The sequence below is a fragment of the Haemaphysalis longicornis genome, unplaced genomic scaffold (genome assembly GCF_048455015.1).
Source record: "Haemaphysalis longicornis isolate Haplotype H1 unplaced genomic scaffold, Haemaphysalis longicornis Haplotype H1 scaffold_1, whole genome shotgun sequence".
In the NCBI taxonomy this organism is placed as follows: domain Eukaryota; kingdom Metazoa; phylum Arthropoda; class Arachnida; order Ixodida; family Ixodidae; genus Haemaphysalis; species Haemaphysalis longicornis.
In genome coordinates, this window is record NW_027526203.1 from 379316095 (window position 1) to 379332391 (window position 16297).

General features: G+C 47.7%; 1 protein-coding gene across 1 annotated transcript in view; it reads left to right on the forward strand.

Annotated features, from left to right (window-relative positions):
• The window catches only part of LOC144155162 (transmembrane protein 64), a 72137-nt gene extending 56642 nt beyond the window's left edge, over positions 1-15495 (forward strand). The window contains exons 2-3 of the mRNA XM_077686443.1: positions 14068-14229; positions 14292-15495. Of these exons, the coding sequence (XP_077542569.1) occupies positions 14068-14229; positions 14292-14474 (345 nt within the window). The 3' untranslated portion in view covers positions 14475-15495. The remainder of the gene's footprint in view (positions 1-14067; positions 14230-14291) is intronic.
• Positions 15496-16297: the final 802 nt, after the last annotated feature.

Here is a 16297-nt window from a genome sequence, read left to right on the forward strand (position 1 = left end):
CATTTTTTTTTTCTGGCCACAACAATGCGTGCCCTCCGCGTTCCCTGGCGTCACAGTATACGTGTACTGGCCGGATTTTGTTGTTGTTGTTGTTGTTGCGCCAGTGAAAATGCTTGATAAAGCAACGCGAGAATTGCATAACGTACCATGGCGCCAACCTTCGAGTGCCGCTTTGTGCCGCTAGGCGGTAACGGAAGAAAGCTTTTAGCCCGCTTTTAACAGCAGAGCTGTTCAGGTCGACAGAAATTCGTCCGTCGTACCCGAAAACCCCGTAGCCTCGAGAAAAAAAATGTCGTTAGGGAGGTCCCGGGAATTGAACCCAGGACCTTTACTCAACGAAACCGGCAGCCGAACCACTGGGTCACCCCAATTTTTTTCTCTAATTCATGAAAATTTTAGAAAAACTCAAACAAGACAATTAACACACAATATAAGCATGCTTATTATATGAAGGGTAAGCACGCCAGTCTAACAAGGATCGGCACCATTTCGAAACTAAGGCAAGCAAACGCACGCATCCAAAAGATGTAGCCACTCCGTTGGACCACTCTGCGCCGCATAAACGCTCTGCACCAACGCCACCTGTTCCCGAAAAATGCACTTGGTTGTCCTAGGGGGTTCCGCATGCCGATCAGTCATGCGGCACTTACACAAGCTAAAGAATCCTAGCAGAACAAAAACATCATATGGCACTCGGTTAACATCTTCAAAGATGTGAACCGGGCAAGAAGGGGATGGTGTACGGGGTGATGTCAATGCCCTTTTATTAGTGTCCGTTGCAAAACGCTCCAGAAAAACACCGCGTCACGGCACAGCACAAAACAATGGTCAATAGTCTCTGGTTGATTGCACAAGCGGCAATCGTCTGACTAAGGGATCGACATCCCCTTTTCGCGCAGCCAATGTTTTAAAGGGGCCCTACAACACTTTCGATAAACGCTTTCTCTCTTTCCTTCGCGTCTAGAAGCACTGCGAAAGCTACAGTTATCGCCAGCACGGAGCGGCACCGCGTGATCTTCTCGGCGCACCAGATATGCCTTCAATTTTTGCTTTGTTTTTGTGAGTTTATTTTTAAATTTGCTATCGAAAAGCGTTCATTGCTGCAACTGAAGGAAAACTGGCCAACAGCCGCTACACGGCCTTAGTGACGTAATTCGGGCGCTCGAAGAACGTCAAGAGCGGGAAAAAGAGAAAAATCTTTTGAACGAGTTGCCAAGTTATCTGATGGGCACAGAGCCGTAATTTTCGGTTAGGTACTTTGCGACCACCTAACCTAAGTACTGGGTGTGTTGGGTAAGTACGTTCGGCAAGCATTAAGGATTTCAAAAAAAAAAAAAAGTTTAGAAAATGTGTTGCACCGTCCATTTAACTGGAAGAGTTTGCGAACGAAGCTTAAAGAAAAAACGTTTGGCATTTGGCGGCACCCACATACGCTTGGCACGGTATAAAACATTGTTCTCATGGTCCCGCAAGAATGGCTGGCGATAAAGAGGCATGGGGAACAGATTATGAATTAAAGTGTTCTTCATAGCCTTCCTTGAAAGGCTAAACCGGTACTCCAGAGGAAACCGCGCAGTAAGGAAACGAAAAGTATCCACAACTTCCTTTAGAAAACCCCATGGCGGTTTCCTGTTAACCTCACCCGTAGAAAAAAAGGAGAAAATGTAAATAGTAACTTATGCGGGGATGTATACAATCAATCAATCGTATCATCAATTCTTTCCTAAAATTAATCTCGCAACTTTTGGCACCATCTGCTACATTCGAAGCACCACCGGCTTTACTGGAAGATGCTCATTGCTGTACACGCATGCCCAGTCAACAACACCCATTTTTTCGTTGTTCTGGCGCGGACGTCACGTGCCGCCGTATTTGTGTTGTTGCAGCACCCTTGGGGTAGCGCTTTTTTTCTCGTATACCCTTCTTGACGGTCCCGGTATCGCGTCCGACGGCGCCTTTTATCTATCCTCGCACCGAGAAAGGCGGCATCAGCGTTCGTCGGGACCGATCGTGGAAGGCCCGCGTGGTAGACTGCTCATCGCAGCAAGTGTCGCCGTCGACATTGCTCTTTAAGCAGACGCCTTCAGGGACCAATATGCCGCGCTGACTCCTCGGGTTGGTCTGACCGGGAAATCGCAACGTACTCACTCTGTAACCAGCTGTGATTGATTGACTGTAGGGTTTAACGTGCCGACGAAGCGAAGGCGATGAGGCGTGCTGCAGTGGAGCCTAGGGCTCCAGATTAATTTTGACCACCTGGGGATCTTTAGCGTGCGCCGAAATCTCGTACACACGGGCGTTTCTGCTTTTCACCTCTATCATGTGACCAGCTGTGGCAAAGCATTCGCCTCAATGGCGAGCAGTGGGGTGTTTATTGGCCGGCCGGTTGACCGGCTGCTTATTCCGTCTCAGCAATGGCCCATGCTAGAACTGAGGGACGTATTAGGTCCCTGGAATTCTTCCAATTGTGCCTGTCGTACCACAAAAGCTTTATTGACCTATCTAAAAGCCACAAGCCTTGATCAGACTTTGTAAATAGTTCAAATTATGTGTGTTCCTCTTCAACATTATAATCATCATTGTCACCGCATTCATCTGGCGTAGCAAGCCAGGCGACTTAGCTCGGCTGACATCGCCAGACTCATTAAAGATTGTTCTCTCTCTCTCACTCGCTGTACGGCCTAAAAAGCTAGAACATTTCCTGTGCGTTACTTCGTCGCAGTCTCCGTCATTCGCCCGTTTTCGACGCTGCTCCTTCTGTCCCGTGCGAACCTCCGCGAACAGGTAGAATTTAAAGTATACCCTCACGAAAAACTCATAACCAGCAGTCATACTATTCAGCACGTTCTCGCCTACTTAATTTGTTAATAATCAACAGGAGCAAGATTTTAGGGGCGAAGCACCCTATAGGGACGAGGCTTGTCCGTCCGGCGTCCGTCCGGCGTCCGTGCTCATGGCACAGCACCGTGTAAATCGAAATATCTGTGAACAAAAGGTTCACAAAAGGTTAACAAGAACAAAATAAAAGGTGATATATATATATATATATATATATATATATATATATATATATATATATATATATATATATATATATATATATATATATATATATAGAGAGAGAGAGAGAGAGAGAGAGAGAGAGAGAGAGAGAGAGAAAGAGCGCTGCGGTGCAAATGCGTATATAAGCGCGTTCCAGACCACACATTCTCTTTCTGCCATGGATGAAAACGAACGTAAGGCGTGGCATGCGGCGGCTCAACGTCTACGCAGACAACAAGCTACCCCGGAGGACCCGCCGCAGTGGCTCAGTGGCTAAGGCGTTGCGCTGCTGAGCACGAGGTCGCGGGTTCGATTTCCGGCCGCGGCCGCCGCTTTTCAGATGGAGGTGAAAAGCAGAAACGCCCGTGTGTACGAGATTTCGGCGCACGTTAAAGATCCCCAGGTGGTCAAAATTAATCCGGAGCCCTCCACTACCGCGCGCCTCATCGCCTGCGTTGCGTCGGCGCGTTAAACCCTACAATCAATCAACCCCGGAGGGGAGAGCTCGGGAAGCGGCGGCAAAACGGCAAAAACGCCAAGCGGACCCGGAGTTGAGTGCTCGGGAAGCAACAGCTGAACGGCAACGCCGACAACAAGCTACCCCGGAGTATATACTGTACACGCGTTGTCACTCATTTACATGCGCGAGTGGGCAATGTCACAAGTGATTTACGGTAAGAACGATCTCCAGTGCTTCGCCCACTCGCCATGATTCACTTCGTGGAGATGCGTGAATTTTGTAATGGCGTATACTTGAACAGTTGGTAACCATATTCGGGAGAATAAGCGGTTATGAGATCTCTGAAAACTGTTTAAATGTGATACTCAACCAATAAACACGAGGCATAAAACACGCACACACATACATACATACATATGTAAGACGTGCTGTTGGGCGAGTGGGTTCATATTACAGGAATAAGATTTAGCACAGCGAAAGACACCTTTTCACCGTCCGTGTCTTTCGCTGCGAGAAATCTTATTTCTGTAATATATATATATATATATATATATATATATATATATATATATATATATATATATATATATATATATATATATATATATATATAGCAGAACAGAGAGATACGGGACGAGGGACTCGGTAAAGATACATATCAAGGTTGCAGTCGTCATTGCCAGTGCTATTCGGCTTTTTTCGAAATATTTAATAGGGCCGAATGACGTGTGCTTGTCACGTTTCTTTGATTCATTGATAAATAAGCGAAAATATAAGTCGAGAAAAAATCCGCCGTTTTCCGGGAGCGGGACTCGAACCCACATCTCCGCATAACCGGTGCGGTGCGTTCGCCATTACGCTATCCCCACAGCGGCTTCTCTCTCGACTTTTAAAGCGGGGGTTTATATTTACAAGAGCTCTGAGGCCGGTCAACTAGCGCCGCCCCTCGACTACCGCGGGAGACGTAGAACGTCTTCTTTCCCAGCGGCCGCCACGTAGAACGCGGTCGGAGGTCGGGGTTAGCAATTGGCATATCCGAACTGCTGGAGCCAGTGCCTCGTAATGCATGTAGCAGAACAGAGAGATACGGGACGAGGGACTCGGTAAAGATACATATCAAGGTTGCAGTCGTCATTGCCAGTGCTATTCGGCTTTTTTCGAAATATTTAATAGGGCCGAACGACGTGTGCTTGTCACGTTTCTTTGATTCATTGATAAATAAGCGAAAATATAAGTCGAGAAAAAATCCGCCGTTTTCCGGGAGCGGGACTCGAACCCACATCTCCGCATAACCGGTGCGGTGCGTTCGCCATTACGCTATCCCCACAGCGGCTTCTCTCTCGACTTTTAAAGCGGGGGTTTATATTTACAAGAGCTCTGAGGCCGGTCAACTAGCGCCGCCCCTCGACTACCGCGGGAGACGTAGAACGTCTTCTTTCCCAGCGGCCGCCACGTAGAACGCGGTAGGAAAAAAGGAAAAAAGTAAAAAAATACATAGGAAAAAAGAAAGCTCACAATGAAGGCGTAGAAAAATCATGAGTACAAAGTGTTTACTGACGTATCGGCAAGGGTCTTACCTTCATCCAAGGAAGGTTACAGATTTAGATCGCATTCCTTATATAACTTCACAGCAGACGGTTATATGCAGGGAAGGTATATACAGAATGTGATCTAAGTCTTATGGCACCAATGTGGCCTAAATCTGTAACCTTCCTCTGATGAAGGCAAGTCCCTTGCCGGTACGTAAGTATATCTTGTTATTGTTCTACCCGTGTGTCCGACTCCTTACTCATACCATATATATATATATATATATATATATATATATATATATATATATATATATATATATATATATATATATATATATATATATATATATATATATATATATATATATATATATATATATATATATATACATATATATATATATATATATATATATATATATATATATATATATATATAGCGAATCGCGAAATAGGAAATGAGGGGCTCAGTGAAATAAGGGTTGGCAGTCAAGAAAACCTCGGAAAGCAAAGGGGAGGTTGTGGTGGGTCATAGAAACAGAGGAAGAATTTTTTGAGTCAGAAAGAAAGTGGTGAAAAAATGCCCGCCGGGTGGGATCCGAACCCACGACCTCCAGAATACCGGTCTGGTGCGATTTTATTCTTTCCTATTTATTTAACCCTTATTTTCTGTTTCTGTCCTATATATATATATATATATATATATATATATATATATATATATATATATATATATATATATATATATATATGTGTGTGTGTGTGTGTGTGTGTGTGTGTGTGTGAACAGAGAGGGAAAGAGAAAGCTTGTATGAGTATTACCTTTCATTTCTTGTAGTTTTTCGATGGTCACCTACAGAATCTCTTAACAAGTTAGTGTTAAGACAAGACTTCTATCCTGAACGTTTCTGAATATAGTTTCGTAGCACGTACTCTCAGGGAGCAGTAAAGGATTTCACAAAGATCATGTTCCCTTGCCGAGTTCCCTTCCTTATATTAATTACACACTCGAGATCTTCTCGGAGAATGCGCTGTCGGCACAACCTTTGACCATGAGTCCCACGTATACTCGCCTCAACGCACCGCTTTCACGTTGCCTCCATGAGAGCTGTCGTTCCCGAAGGGTCTGCCGCTTTTTTTCGTTATCTGTAAACCGAGGTGGGTTGTTTATACGGACAGTTGTTTCGGGGACATCAAACAATCCGTGCTACGGAGATAGGCACTTGGACGTGAGACCACGATTGTTCGCTGATAATGCTTGCTCCAGCGCGCCTTATAGCACCACAACAAAGCCGCGACACTTTTCCCCGACTGCCTCACAGCATGGCTGCACCTCAGCGTCGGTATATTGTCGGTCGCTTAAATTGTCGGTCGCCAAAATCTGGGACATCTGTAATGCATAATTGGCCAACCCGCTATAGATTTTGTGGTTAAAATTGGCGCAATTAGTCACGGGAAATTAGAGCTCGAAAACCGAAAGCTGCTGGCTGCCCACTGCTATTCCATGCTGTGATTTCGAGCGCATCTATATCCATTAGCGCACGCACACACACACACACACACACACACACACACACACGCACACACGCACGCACGCACGCACACTATTAGGTCTCATTAGTCTTGCGCTAACCATTGATTGATTGTAGGGTTTAACGCGCCGACGCAACGCAGGCGATGAGGCGCGCCGTAGTGGAGGGCTCCGGATTAATTTTGACCACCTGGGGATCTTTAACGTGCGCCGAAATCTCGTACACACGGGCGTTTTTGCTTTTCGCCTCCATCAGAAAAGCGGCCGCCGCGGCCGGGAATCGAGCCCGCGACCTCGTGCTCAGCAGCACAACGCCTTAGCCACTGAGCCACCGCGGCGGGTCTTGCGCTAACCATAAAGTTAGGCATAAGATAAAGGTAGTGCAAATTGGGGCTCGCTACCCCCATCTGGGGTAGCAAGCCCTATACCGTTAGTGAGGCTGACCTCTTCAGCATTCATTAAATGATTTTTTCTATCTCTCTCGTAGTGTGGGGAAGAAAAGAAATGCTCTAAATTTGAGAAGGGAGCGGAAGAGACTAATCTTATGTGCTTCACCTTGAACTTGCAATGCGCGTCGCCCGACAGTCGCCCTTAGTTCAGTTTCACTCGAGGACATTGCATCCGCTCCATGGGCATTCCTTTATTTACAAACCCTGTATTGTCCGCTCCATGTCCGAAGGCTCTTCTCGAAGAGTAGGTATTCGGATTCGTTGCAGTCCAGCGTGAGCCTGGGACTGCTATTCGAAGAGGCAAACTGCAGTTTCTTCAGAATGCGCGCTCAAAACGCCCCCACGCAGAGGGGTGTTATATCGGTTGTTTGACGGGACGAATTGGGCGTGGGTACAAGATATAATGAACCCACAGGAGATTAAACCAACAAAAACACAGCATGAGAGCGGCCTTTTAAACATAGAAGCATGTCGCGCACGAAAGATCAGTGGCATTCGTAAGAGCCAGCTCAAGCTGGCTCTTACCAATGGCAATAACATCGACCGCTGTAAAAAAAAGAACGAACAGTACTTGCTTCTATAAGTGCGGAATGGTATAAGCACTCGTGGAATACTAAGGAGAACGAAAAAAGAAAAGAAAAAAGAACACCTTAGCTAAGTTTTCAAATATTTCTGTTGGCATGTGTCAGATCTAGAAATCTGACTGGAAAAATAAAGCTTGTAGGGCGCGACCTTCGGCCATTCGGGTCTATGCGTCGTATTGAAGAACGCGTAGATATTACGGGTGATGAGAAAAAAAATCTCATCGTAGAGGGATCACTGATGAGTTTCACTAACATAGAGTTCGGGACAGAAAAAATCAACTACCCCTCTGTTGAAACGACAATAATGGGGGAACGCGAAGATTTCGAAAATCAAGTCCAACACCAAACTAACCAACCCGGAAGCAAGCGGACCCACATCGCACCACCAGGTTTACTGCGCCGCGATTGTGCTCTCTAGTGATTTACTGATAAGGTCATTCCGTGGCTTTCCCTATATCATTCAGTCATCGTCGTCGTTAGACGGAGGGGTGCGTTTTCTCTCTAATTTCGCACGTCCGTGCACCCTTTGTTGAAGATCATCATCAGCGGACTTCCCGTGCAAGGCACAATAGAAGTGAAGAAGAAGAAGCCTTGCCTCGTGGAGCGTGCAGCAATCATCATCCACTTTTTTCTGCTTTTCCTTTCTCATTAAACCTGCTCAGTAAAAACGTCCCGTGGTCTCTCCTTACTAAACCCCTCTCCAAATCCAAGCTGCTTTGTTGCGGCTCTGTATATGTATTTGCAAATAAACTTAGTCACAGAGAAACCGCGCCGGAATGGCGCAGTCGGATAGACCTCGGCTTCGGGGGACCCAGGTTCGATTCCGACCACGGGAAGCGTTTTAATTTTTCTTCACTTCACCCACGATCATCGCCATGGTCGGAGAAAGTTGGCTTTCCTGCATTGCGCTTTGGCTGGACTTCGTGCGATATCAGCGGCAGGCTGGAAGCTTCGCTTTAAAAGGGCACTGCAGTGATTTGTAAACATTGCGGGATTACTAGAGCAAATTGTAGTCTGGAGTCTCTAGGCCATGTTTCGACCACTCTCGCTGCGTTTACGCGACGGCATTTTCGAACTGATTTTTCAGTGGAAAAATCAATTAGAAAATTGTGCCCTCCTCTCTGAGTTCTCCATTGCCGATTTCCTATGACGTTTCGTATGACGTCAAAACAAGATGGCTTGGCCTGACTGCGCTACTGCACGGCTCGCCGACCCTCCGACAGAATCAGTCGGCCCAGCGTTTAGTCGGCACGCTATACAGACGTCAATCTGTAGCCTCACGTCAGCTGCAGGCTAATGCATTCCCCAATCCTGCAGTATTGAGCCACATTTATCCCGACCTTTATAATGACCAATGCAAGTGGTGCACCGAGCGAGCCACACTCACTCACATGATTTGGGCTTGTGATGCTCAGCCACGAACTATACGAGCGTGCTTACGAGTTACCAGTGCGGAGCAGTGGGAGACCTGTTTGCTAAGCTTCGACCCCGAAATACAGGTCAAGGTCGTCCAACTGGCCGAAGAGGCCACTCGCGCCCAAGGGCTGCAGGCTCCCATCTGAGGGGGAGGAATTCAGGAAGGCACCCACTTCCCCTTCTTCCTTTCACCCAGTTTTGGGCAAAATAAAGTTATTATCATCATCATCATCAGTCGGCCGGCCGCCGGCGGGTCGTCGCAATTCGTTCGCTCAAGTTGAAACTAAGCTACGGCTCGTTTGTGCCTGGAAAAATGTGCCTTTAGTTTGTTAGTTTGTAGACTGTGTCAAGCTCTTGGTCCAAGTCGGTCACACAAGCGCACATGCGACGCTTCGCTGACTGCATGCAGGGTACGATAGTAGAAAAATGTAAGGCCAATTGAAGATGGAAGAAGAGTCAGAGAAGTTAAAAGAGGTATTAAGGAATTAAAATCAACCGAAACTTTTATCGTACGGCGTAAAACCAGGGTGCGAGAGGCACTTTTGTGCTGGGTGAACTAGCACAGCGGTCAGCAGGGTCCCAATTCTCTAAACCGACGGGGCGTCGCTTTGAAACGACGGGGTAGCGCCATGCAAATGCATGTGTTCTGGGGTTGGGGCCGTCGCTTTGGTGGAAGCTGTGCACTCAGTGTGGGCCGCAGAAAAGCACTGTGGCAAGGGCGCGAAGCGACACCCACTGCCCCCCATCCTTTCACTTGTCGCTTCGCGCCCTTGCCACAGTGCTTTTCTGCGGCCCACACTGAGTGCACAGCTTCCACCAAAGCGACGGCCCCAACCCCAGAACACATGCATTTGCATGGCGCTACCCCGTCGTTTCAAAGCGACGCCCCGTCGGTTTAGAGAATTCGGCCCCAGCACGACCACACATCTGCGAACGCTTTTCCGGCTAAGGAATGCAGTCGCTAGACATGAGATGGTGGGAATTTGGGGGACGCTTACTGCACGAGCGCTATACAAGAAATAGTCGTATAAGCTGTTTGAAATGCTAAATCTAAATAAAAAGGTAAACTGGCTATACACTATACTTTATATTTTCGCCCCTTTCATCACAGGCGTAGGGCCGAGTGGTCTGGAGTACTAGGCACATTGTATTGCAATTCGTAAGTTTGAATCCCCGATAGGGCATTTTTTAAAGTTGATTTATTTGTTTTCGGGTAATGCTTTCTATACTGAATTCACTAATTTTGCTCTGTAACGTTCATTGCTCCACGAGGCAGTTCACAGAACCCGTGCCGACTGACACTGACGCGCTGACGAGTTCTCGTTGGCGTGGTATTGCCATAAGCACCAACTGATTGCGGGCACAGTCACGAATTAGCCGACCCTTGGCCTGCTGCGAACACGACTCATACGACACAGCACGAGCCAGACAAGCTCCGAAGGTTGGGGAAAAGCGCATCACAGTTGAGCGTCTCCAGTGACGCGGAGGGCGTTCATCCACTACTGCATACGCGTCGGCTAGTGATTGTTACGATTCCAAGCCGTGCTGGTAGGCTTGACGCATTTTACAGCATACAACATGGCAGAAGCGCGGTATGCCGATTACTGAGATATCGAAAAGCCCAGCCAACGATAACGTCGGATGCCAAGCATGTTGTTTCGCAGAACCGAAACCGAAACTGGGTTCAATTCTAATCTTGAACATCGTCCAATCACGGAGCCCCTTGTACGGACGTCACGGCTTTAGTTGCGGCCGCTGCAAACAGCGCATGGTAGTTTTTCTTCTTTCGGGCTTTATAAAATAAATTCCGCCTAACCGACCGGATAAACGATGAAAAGTTTGTTTATTGAGCCAGTCTACGCAATGCAAGCAAAAACTGTAGCTTGACAAATTCGCTTCAGTATCCCTTCGAGAGTTATAAGCATGCACGTTTATTGCGGCATGATAAGAACGCGGTAATCCTCCGGGCCATAGGGGCCGTAACACTAAGATTACGGGCCAATTCGGGATGTTTGCAATGAAGAAAATGTTTTTTGTAAGCTCTGCCAAGGTGCCGATGACCGACTAGTATCATGACCCACTCGATAAGGAAGCCGTATAACTGGCGCCCTTCGCCTTGCCCGCGCGATGAAACCGGCTAGACCTGCTTCGTTCCGGCCACCGCAATAACGTTTGTTTAATTTGATCCCTGAAATCTAAAGGTCACCTCCGACTCAAAACCATGTGCCGATATTTCTTCGTCGTTGTGTGTATTCGACGTTTGACTGAATGGGATTTAAGTATCAGAGGAGCCATAAATGCGATGAACACTGTGCTACGTTGTGTTCAAAACAACCGTTATGAGGACGGCCAGCGGACGGGGAAGCGTGAGGTTTGTGACGCAGTTCCTCTCGAATCCGGGAATGGAGGTCAGCGGTGAGGTGCCTATAACAAAAAGCAGGCTCGCTTATTTGTTGCTTAAGGTGATATGCGTGGTTAGCAAAAGCCATCAGCCTCGTTTCACAATGTTCATTTGCCAGATACAGCAACGAAAAGTTATCGATCCAGGGCCGGGCAAAGTGCTTGCTGTCAGCTTCACGTGAAATTTCACGGTAAATTACCCCACTGTGGGACAATAATCTATTTGAGAACAAGCGTAGTTACCAGGGAAGTGGTAACTAAGGTAATAAAAAAATGTATTGGATGACAGCACAGGCTTTAATTTTGTTGTATTGAAATATATTGATTGATTGTTCCAATTAACTCTTGCAATTTGCTGTAGAATCGTCAGCACTTAATCGGCTAAACGAGTTGTATATAAATTACCCAATCTTAGAGAATAATCTATATATTCAAGCAAATAAATAAATCTGGAAGGAGCGGAGTGCTATGTAAAACTTTGAGGCCCGACCGCCCAAGGCTGCTACGAATTTTAGGGCCAGCTGAAGTTATCAATCTTTCGAGTGATCGGTTGATTGGTTGATCAATTGGCTGAAGTTTTATTTCTCTTCTCAAGCCGTGGCCAATACCCCCCCCCCCCTTTCCTGGTATCTTCTTTGTTGTGAGTACTCACAAGGGACGACAACACGGAGGTGTTGCCGATTTTGTCAAGTATTGAAGATTTATTTATTTGTTTATCTTAAATGATTGATGGAAATTATTCGTTTGATTAGCAGTTCTAATTAGATAGCCTTTACTAATCCCCCTTTTTTGGTTACGTGTTTTTCTTTGGGTGTGCTTTGCCGAGAACATCACACCAACTGGTCTGTAATCAACTGCGCACACCTTACTTAGCATGTAATTGCAATCCCGGCACTGAAAGCTGCTGCAGTGAAAAAAGGTACGCGGTAAAGGGCACCTTGGGGAAGGCCAAAGAAGCTGTTATTGAATGAGGGGATAAAGTCTCTGAGATATATAGACCGTATTATATATAGTTATATAAGATTATATGTAACTATAATGTATAACTATATTGTTATTTATTGGAGTACCTGAGCGAGGCTTCAGAAAGATGTAAAAAAAAAAACTAAGTCGATTTGAAACCGCCAGTGCCAAGACTTGTTAAAGGGGCACCGACACAAAAATTTTGCATCTTTTTTTTTTTTGCGAGAAGTACCTAATGACCTATTTATCACGCGTAGAAACCTCATTTGCTTCAGTGCGTGACGGTTGTTTAGTTAAAGACGTTTTTAATGCGGCCAGTCCCAGTTTCGTTTTCAGCGGGTGCCGCGAAAGGCTGGATTTGGTATAAACAAAGCTGCCTACGTGACTGTCGGATGGATATCACAGAGCCGAGCTGCCGTAGCACTGTCGATTACGCGTCGGCGGCAGTTTCTGCTAATGCCCCTACGTACTGATATCGTCAGCCGCTTAAATAAAAAGCGACCGTAGACGTAATGCAGGCGCCGCGAGTGCAAATTGCTGCCGCGGCTAGAGAACGACGCACGACGATCGAGACAGTGGGTGGGGAGACGAGCGCTGGGAGCAGCCGGCCGGTCTGCCTACAGGTCTGCCTACAGATGTGTTAGGATTGACACTGCGGCGGATATTCGATTGCCGCTCTCGTAAGCGGTGCAGCTGGTGATTTGTATGCAAATTTCCATTGAATCATTAACGCCTTTCTCGTATATGCTTCCTTGTTTGGAACTTGAGTCCCATTTCGTGCAGCGGTAACAAGCTTTCACTCGAGCTAAATGCGCCGGCCCGCGCCACATCGGGGCCGTGGCCGCTGCCTGCGCAGCGACGTGCGGCTCGCTATGTGTTCTTTTCGTGTCCCTGGCGTGTTTTCGCGTCCAGTGTAATAAAAACCAATAAAAAATAGAGTGCCTCGAATCGCTGTAGAACTTAGGTCGCGGCCAGCTCCCCGATGAGCCAACGAAATCCCGGTGCCTCCGCCGCCAACGATCGTATCGTTCGTTGCTCTAGAGCAAAAGAATCAACCTCCGATCGGAGCGGCGAGCCGGCGAGAAATGCCGGCAGTGCGGAAGCGGCCAACACAAACTCGTGACGTGTTTGGATGTTGTTTATCTACTCCATATCCAGGGAATGTCGATTGCGCGGTGTCCTTCGCTGACTGCTCGGTTGCGTTTCGCACACTTTACAATTGATTTTAAATATGTTCTAGGCTGTATTTGCAGCTGATATTTCGCAGATTATGTATGTGTGTTCACACCAATCTATCTCCGAAGTAATCTCGCCTTCAAAATTTTGTGTCAGTACTCCTTTAAATCATGAACTGACAAGCGAGATTTTGTATGAATTACCCCTATTGGCATTTTACAATAATGCTATCATCGTCTTTTATAGTTATTACGAGCGAGTAAATTGGGTGGCAATTAAGTTTACAAATAATGTTAGCCAATGAGACGGGCATACGTATAGTTAGGTTGGGAAAGCTTTAAGTCTGCCGTCATTACACCAGGTGACAGCGGGTGTGAAATAAGGGCGAGTAGCACGAGACAAATACTCGCAGGTTGATTTTCACAGTGTTTTAATACCCAAGTAGGGCGTACGCAGAGGTATTGGTAAGTCTGTTAGGTGAAAGCAACAACACTCCGGCCCTGCTGTTGCGCAGGTGAGCCAGATGAGCCTGGGCCGGTACGTGACGGCGTCTGCGCTGGGCCTGGTGCCGACGCAGGTCATCAACGTGTACCTGGGCACCACCGTGCGCTCCATGGAGGAGGTGCTGGACGACGAGGCCACCGCGGCCACCGGATACGCCGTGCTGCTCGCGCAGGTATGTGTACCGGCCCGCGTGCGTTAATCAACCGCGATTAACCCTTCCTTGCCCCGCCGCAGGTGGTGCTGAGCGTGGTGCTGATGAGCTTGATCGTTCGCAAGGCCCGCCAGGAGCTCCGCGACGCCGTGCTGTCGTCGGGCTGCCAGTCGCGGGCCTCCCTAGACACCGCCTTCTGCCCGCGATTTCTCTGGGTGCCCGTCACGCCGCTGCAGCCTGGCTGGCCGTCGCACAGGCCCGTCTGACGAGGGCAGCTTTATCTTGCTGCTTCGGTTCTGTGCACAATCCGAGGACTACAGTTATCACTTGCCGCGCTGTAACAGCGTCGGGGACTAATTGCGAGCAAGGCGCCAGAATTGCGATGAGGAAAAGAAAAGGGCCCTCTCCTTTTTGCAGCTGTTTTCATGCATGTTCGCAAACGGGGCACGTAGGAGACGCGTCACGAAGAGCTTCAAAATGAAGTGGCGTGTCTACTGAAGCGAGGTTACAAGCGCAACGTCTGCTCGACCGTCGTACTTTATGACGTGTGTGGGTCTGCCTTAAACGTTTGAACGACTCATTTCCTTGCAGCATACGTGGGCATGCCTAATACAGGCGAGTTTAGACTTTATTGCACCTCTTTTGGACTTTGCCAAATCCGGGGCCCGTTGCTGTGGGGCCGAATTCCCCTAGATGTGCACAGGTGTCGGAACAGAGCGGTGGTGGACAAGTCTTTGTCGGTGGTGGCCGTCTTTGTCGGCAGCCATCTTGTGACGGGCGTCCTTATCAGCAGGCGTTCTGTGGAATCGTAACACAGAAACGCAGCCGCTAGGAGCTTTCACGCGCGCAATAAATGGCTGAGAACTAGCGGATTGTTAGCCTCCAGTGAGGCCTCGCCACTTAGCCGGCTGTGTCTGTGTCCTCTTCTTCGGAGCGAGGCTGTCGTGAGCCTCTCCCGCGCCTCGATGGTTCCAAAAAGGGTCGGTTCCACGATCCACCGCGCCACAAGCAGCAAGGAGACCCAACGTGCGAAAAGGGATGGACGATACCTGCGCGCTGAAGTAATTTTCCCGCCCACAGGGGACGCAATATTTTGGATCAGCCGGAATTGACCGGTGACTGCATTGCATGGAGGATAGTGTCTCCTTTTTCTTCTCAATTTGCGAACGTCGCGCTGTCCCAGTGATCTATACGAGCATCGCACTGTCCAAGCAGCTTCCCATGTGCACGGGAGCAGCCGCCTTGTTTTTGTTCCTTTTACACTGCAATAAAAATTTGTACATTTTTTCCCAGTGGTTGTTTGTATAAGCCTTATAAGCTTATATTTTTCTCTTACCAAGCGGTGCACGAGATCCGGTCGTAGCCCTAGGCGAAAAACGAAAACGTCCGTGTGTCTAGATTTCGGCGCACGTTAATTATCCCCTGGTGGTCAAAATTAATCCGGAGACCTCCACTGCGGCGCATGTCATAGCCAAGGTCAAGCTTCGGCACGTTAAACCCAACAATCAGTCAAAATCAGTCGTAGTCCGGCGATTATGCGCGATCATTTATTTTTGTTCAGATATAAATACGGTAACGCAATTGGACTACGAGGGTCCTGATTCGAAGGCTCAGGAGAGAGATAGAGGACAAATATTTTATTGAAACGTTACTTAGATGTACTACAACAATGTAGTGTTGCCTTTCCCAATCCTCTTTTCCATTCCCTACCCACAGGGCTTTATGGCCTCCTCTCTGCAATAAAGTCATTCATTCATTCATTGAAACGAGCAACGGTGGTTTCTAGATGACAGGGGAACAAGCGCTATGGGAGACGTCCTAGGTCCCGTTCCTGGCTGGCTAGCTGCCCGGGCTCGACGGATTTGACAACACGATGACTTTGACGACCGAGCTCGACGAAAATGCCCCATAGCGTTACGGTGTTTTGTCGCGGTTACTACGTTCCTGGATAACACGATTTCCCGGTGAGTACGTTCAAGATTTTAAACATTTTATCCTACTACGACTGGATGATACGTTTTACGGTGAACCAAAAAAAAAACGTGCTGATTTGCGTGCGGACCGAGCCTCAGTGCGCGCCGCGCAATAA